Below are 6262 nucleotides of genomic sequence, written 5' to 3'. Positions count from 1 at the left end.
TAAACCTTATTTACCTACTTTCAAACCCAGGCAACGTGTTCCTAACCCTAAATACCTAGTTCCTGCATGTTCGATCCTGTTTAGTTATGCATAACTCAATGTTTATTTCTAACTATGTGTAACAGAAAGGTGTTAATTGTAAGTTGTAAATGTACATCGTGGACTCTGTCTTGCACTGCAATTGGAAAATAATGCTTAAATAGAACGTCTAAAATTAACAAATACCCTCAAATAAAATAAATTAATTGCTGTACCCAAATTGTATGTATTCGGGTTCTAGTGCATTTCATGGTTATCTAGTTGTCTAATCAAAACAAATTGAATTTAATTGGCATTGTGAATGGTTCAAATAGATTTTTTTGCATTCTACAGTTGGTGAGTTATTTTTGCATGAGATCATAGTGTTCCTGGGCCGAAAATGTTTGATTTATTCAGAAGCACTTTATAACAAAGTTTATTTTAATAAATAATTTCCTGATTCTGAAAGATTCCTAGTTATACAAAGCGTCTTGCTCACTTTAAAATAAAATCCCTAGAAGCACGTAGATCTACCCATGATTTAACTTTTTTGTTCAGAATTTTAAACTGTAAGGTTGATAGCCCCAATCTACTTTCTAAATTTAAACTTAAAATCCCTCACAGATACCCAAGGTACCATATGAAATTTCTATGCCCTCCTTACTGTAAAACTGTATAAAATTAATAATCTTAGTTTGCGTGGTATGGAGAGTTCAAGGGCTACGGCTTCTGCATGATAATTATTTTATTGATTTTAAAGTATGATAATAAAAAATTTTCTTTAAGGGCAACCAACATGTCTCGGAAACCATATTTGAAAATGACTAGGCAAGGCCAGTTAAAAAGAATTAGAAGAGAAATGAAACTTAGTCATGCATATAGTTCTATCAGTGGTAACCACTCTGAAGAAGATGTTTCATTTACTTGCGAAGAAGCTGTGCAAGCAGCTGATGAAAATATTGTTCCAAGTCCATTTCCTCATGATTCCATCTCTCCTCTAATCCAAGAACATTGCCCGTTCAATGACAATTATTCTACTAACCATAATATAATTGACAAAAGTTCTTCATCGGATGGTGAACATGAAAATCAAGTGACTTCTGGAGATGTGAATGATACTATTGTTACTAATTTAAGACATTGGGCTCTTAAATACCAAGTGACACATGTTGCCACTACTGCATTGTTGAACATTTTAAAAGATCACAAGTGTTTTGACTTGCCAGCAGATGCAAGAACCTTACTAAAAACTCCAACAAATATCATTACTCGAATAGTTCAACCTGGGCAATACTCACATATAGGCTTAGAGAAGAATTTGAAAAAAATATGGGAATATGTTACTGAAAGTGTTACTGAAATTCTTTTACTCATTAATATTGATGGAGTACCTTTGTTCAAAAGTAGTGCAACTGAGTTCTGGCCCATTTTAGGTTTAGTTTACAATATTCCTTCGGTCAAGTCAGTAGTTTTCCCTATTGGTGTTTATTGTGGTACTAAAAAGCCTAGCAGCTGCACATCATTTATGGAAGAATTTGTGACTGAGGTGGTCAACTTGACTGAGTCAGGTTTGAATGTTAGGGGTAAAAACATTAAAGTTGCCATAAAAGGTTTTGTTTGTGATGCTCCTGCAAAATCATTTTTATTAGGAGTCAAGGGACATACAGGTTATTATTCTTGCACAAAATGTAAACAGTGTGGTACATATTTACAAAACCGTATGACATTTCCTGAATGTGATGCGCCACTTAGAACCCATGAAGAGTTTCTTCAAATGGTTGATGAAGATTTTCACAAATTCAGAACTCCCTTAACTGATATTCCAGGAATAAATTTTATCAAATCATTCCCATTAGATTACATGCACCTTGTTTGCCTTGGAGTTGTGCGTAGTCTCATTTATTTATGGATGTTTGGACCAGTACCAATAAAACTACCTGGACAAGTTTTAAATAACATTAGCAATGATCTTGTTGCTCTTGCTGAATATATGCCATCAGAGTTTAATAGGAAACCACGCTCTTTGGAAGATGTAAGAAGGTGGAAAGCAACTGAATTTCGACAATTTCTCCTGTATACAGGGCCAATAGTGCTGTTAAAATTGAAATCAGACTATGTAGAATATTATAACAATTTTCTTAGTCTCACTGTTTCTATCAGTATATTATTAAATCCTAAATATTGTATAGAATATAACCATTATGCCAAGAATCTTTTAAAACATTTTGTGAAAACCTTTATAGCTTTATATGGTCCACAGTTTGCAACTTATAATTTACATGGTCTCACACATCTTAATGATGATGTATTTGAATTTGGTGCACTTGATTCCTGTTCTGCTTTTCCCTTTGAAAACTTTTTACAGATTTTCAAAAAAAATATCAGAAAAGGGGACAAACCCCTCCAGCAAATAATGAAAAGGTTTGGGGAAATATCAAATACTGACTTGTGGGTAAAAAATATATCACCATGTGATTCTACTCTTCCACATTACTCTAAACCTCACGTATCTGATTTACTATGGACTGGCTGTGATAAATCTCAACAATTCAAATCAGTAAAATTTCATTCATTTGAAATAACCACAGAACATCCAAACTGTTATTGTGTTTTAAAAGATGGTAGTGTAGTAACCGTGTGCAATATTGTATTTTCTAATAACATACAAGGTATGGTCATACTATGTCAAGAGTTTGCCACAAAAGAAAACTTCTTTTCTGCACCACTAATAGAAAGCTCACAAATAGAAATTTATATTGTAAAAAACAAATTACAGCTATGTGAAAAACCAGTGACTGACATTGATGGAAAAGTCATAGTTTTTCCTTTCAAAAATTATCATGTTGCTATGAAAATGCTACACTCATAGCACTTCAAAATTGTAAATGTAAATATAAAATACCCCCTAAACATCCTATCCACCTTATCATGTACTTTTATCCTACCTCGTTTAATTCTTTAAATCGTTAGTTATGTCTTAGCAAAGGTAACATAATTTTCCTCCTACATACCTATCTATTATATTATATAATATAATTATAATTAATAGTATGTTATTTGGTTTCAGACTGCATAATGGAATCAAAAAATTTTTTTTTGGTTACATTTTTAGATGAAGATGATGCTCCTGGCATAGTTTCATCAAAGTGGTTAATAGATACCAACACTTGTTATTACCCTAATGTACGCACTGAAGAAATCAAAAACAAACTTTTGATGAAGATGAAGATGGCTGCACCTGAAGCAACATGGTCACAATATCAAATAAAAATACTTAAAAGTTATGGTAAAATAATTTTCTTTATTTTTGTATTGCTAAGTTATACAGGGTGTTAGGTAAATGGGTATATGAGCCGACACTAGCCCATGTTAACATGGGCATATAAATGGTATGGTGAAGTCAGAAATTTGATATCATCATTTTAATATTTTTAATTTTCATACAAAATAAATTTTATAAAATCCGATTCCCATACCATTTATACGCCCATTTACCTAACACCCTGTATAAATTAACTAGATTTTACTATTGTGAGACTTTTTTATTTATTTCAGAAACTTATGGCGAAGCACGATTACATTTAAAAAAAGCGGAAGAAACCTCAAATTTGGACTCAGACGAAGAAATAAAAAAAAGAAAAAGAAAAATTAATAGGGTTTATGTCTCAGATGATTCGAATTCATCTAATGATTGCCTACCTTTAAAGATGACCAATGCTCGCCATATCAACAAAAAAAAAGAGTATTCAGAATATCCAACTCCTCCAAAATCCAAAGCAGTTGGTAAAAATATTGTAACTGAAAATGTTACAGAAACTCAAATCTCTGCTATAGATGTCATCACTAGTCCAAGAAGTCTACCCTGCTCTAGTGATGTTGAAATCTATACATATGGTAACTATAAATCTCATATTTATTTTTGTGTAAAATATAAGCCTTGATGCTGCTTATACATTATTATTAATTCCTATTGCAGATGAGGTTGAACTTCCTACAGACAAGGTTAACACAACTATAAATTGCCCTACTGAAGAAGCCCCACACTGTCTACCCGGTAAATATAACAATTTATTTTAATATTTTTATTATGCATGAGGCATTCATAATTTAATTAATATTTTTTTGTTGCATGCCTGTCAAATAGCTGAAGCAGAAAATGATGTTACAAATGAAGTGACTGGACATAATGCCTGCTGTAAATTACCCAGTCACCTCCGGTTCTAAAGAGGCCAAGAAAACGCAACTCAAAGCTGTTAACTGCCAATCAGGTAACAGGTTTTATATAACATGCAATGAGCTTCTCTCGTCAAAGATGCAATGCGACAAAATTTCATATTTTCACTTGTTTTAGTTATGGTTTTTCCATGTTTTTTTATTTGTTACAGAGTGCATTACAAACAAGCAATATGCTATACAGCAGAGTCATATGATTCAGATTGTGTCAGACCTAGCTAACCAAATGGCTGAAATCAATAGAAAATTGGATTTACTGTTAGCTAGGTCCGGAGAAACATTTTCACCAACAGATGACAATCCAGGTCTTTCAGAACTTTTGGCAAGTCTACCAGTAAAAGATATTGCAAGTTTTAATAATTTCGATGACCATTTAAAAATAAAGAAGGATAAACAGGCAATAGTATGTATAAATTAAATACTTAAAACACAGGGCAAATTTTATTATTATATGAAAACATTCTAATGCTGATTTAATTAAATTTCAGATGTCATTTTTGTCTGGTATTGGCGGCAGAAATGTAAGAAGCCTTACGACTAATATGTTGAGACGAATAATTCTAGATGATGTAGCCGAGTTGTATTCGTTAACTGGGAAACAGATGAAAAATTCGAATAAAAAATCATTTATGAGTACAGAAACCTATAAATTAATCTTTCGTAAGTACCTTTATTTTATTACAAACTTATCAGGGTGTAAATGAATTCATTGGCAACCTTGCAGGGGGTGGCTCAGACCATCATTATGAACTTTTCCTATGACCAATGCTGGGATCGCGATTTTTTTTCCTGTTTTCATACAAAAACTGATCACGAAAACAAAGTTGTTCATAATGATGGTCTGAGCCACCCCCTGCAAGGTTGCCAATGAATTCATTTAGATACACCTGTATATCGTCTCTCAATATACCTACTACTATTATTTTCTGAATCATTCGTGTTTGTTAGTGTTAATTATTTCTATTTTATTTTTCAGAAATATGTAGAAAAATCTACGAAGATGTAACTGAAGACAGCCTAAAAGAAATTATAAGTGATTGGCTAAATCAAGCTAAAGTTAGACTTTCAAGAAGGTAAGATTTAATTTATTTACATTAGATGTATTTTATTTTACACTAGCGACCCGCCCCGGCTTCACACGGGTACTCATGTATTATACATATGTATAAAACAAAGTTGCTTTCGCTGTCTGTCCCTATATACATATGCTTAAATCTTTAAAACTATGCAACGGATTTTGATGCGGTTTTCAACAATAGTTAGAGGGATTTATGAGAAAGGTTTTTATATATAATAGGACCCCGTGCGAAGCCGGGGCGGGTCGCTAGATAAACATATAAACCTTCCTCATGAATCCCTCTAACTATTGTTGAAAACCGCATCAAAATCCGTTACGTAGTTTTAAAGATTTAAGCATACATAGGGACAGACAGACAGCGACAGCGACTTTCTTTTATACTACCTATGTACCTAGTGATTTACAAATTTTAGATGTGCTCCTTTCCGAATTTTAACTGATAACCCCTTCCCCTTATAGTAGTTTTTAAGGATTACTATAAATATATTTATTTCAGACATAGTTCATAATTTTGTTAGTAGTACAGAAACTTATACAATTAAATGTAAAATAATGTCTTAACCTGTAGTAAATATACTTGTTTCTTTTTGTTTCAGAGCAGAAAGACAAAATAAAGAAAAAAACCAATAGCGGCGACCATGAAACCGATTTTTTCTCATTTAAAGTAAGATGAGATAAAAGTATTAATAATAAAAAAATATATGTTATGTTTGTTGTTTCATTTAATGTCAAACATGCATATTTATTGCAAACTTACATATTATTTATAGAAGCAGACATAATGCAAGTTTGTTAAGGCAAACTTGCATATTATTTATAGAAGCAGACATAATGCAAGTTTGTTAAGGCAAACTTACATATAATTTATAGAAGCAGACATAATGCAAGTTTGTTAAGGCAAACTTACATATAATTTATAGAAGCAGACATAAT

General features: G+C 32.1%; 1 protein-coding gene across 1 annotated transcript; it reads left to right on the top strand.

Annotated features, from left to right (window-relative positions):
- The first annotated feature begins 3725 nt into the window (after positions 1–3725).
- On the top strand, positions 3726–6005 carry LOC135084434 (uncharacterized). The gene is made up of 7 exons (XM_063979216.1): positions 3726–3912; positions 3995–4072; positions 4227–4286; positions 4404–4573; positions 4740–4911; positions 5228–5324; positions 5926–6005. The coding sequence occupies exons 1-7, from the start codon at positions 3726–3728 to the stop codon at positions 5957–5959; spliced, it is 798 nt and encodes a 265-aa protein (XP_063835286.1). The 3' UTR covers positions 5960–6005.
- The last annotated feature ends 257 nt before the right edge of the window (positions 6006–6262 follow it).

The sequence above is a fragment of the Ostrinia nubilalis genome, chromosome 26, assembly GCF_963855985.1.
Source record: "Ostrinia nubilalis chromosome 26, ilOstNubi1.1, whole genome shotgun sequence".
Lineage (NCBI taxonomy): Eukaryota > Metazoa > Arthropoda > Insecta > Lepidoptera > Crambidae > Ostrinia > Ostrinia nubilalis.
The sequence above is the reverse complement of the archived record's forward strand: the minus strand, read 5'-3'. Positions and strand labels throughout refer to the sequence as shown.

What these genes read in the sequence shown, in the direction of transcription:
- LOC135084434 (XM_063979216.1), top strand. Translation starts at nt 3,726, where the DNA reads ATGACCAATGCTCGCCATATCAACAAAAAAAAAGAGTATTCAGAATAT. An exon ending in TGTTGAAATCTATACATATG is followed by an intron (nt 3,913 to 3,994) that starts GTAACTATAAAT and finishes TTCCTATTGCAG; the next exon opens with ATGAGGTTGAACTTCCTACA. An exon ending in AGCCCCACACTGTCTACCCG is followed by an intron (nt 4,073 to 4,226) that starts GTAAATATAACA and finishes TAAATTACCCAG; the next exon opens with TCACCTCCGGTTCTAAAGAG.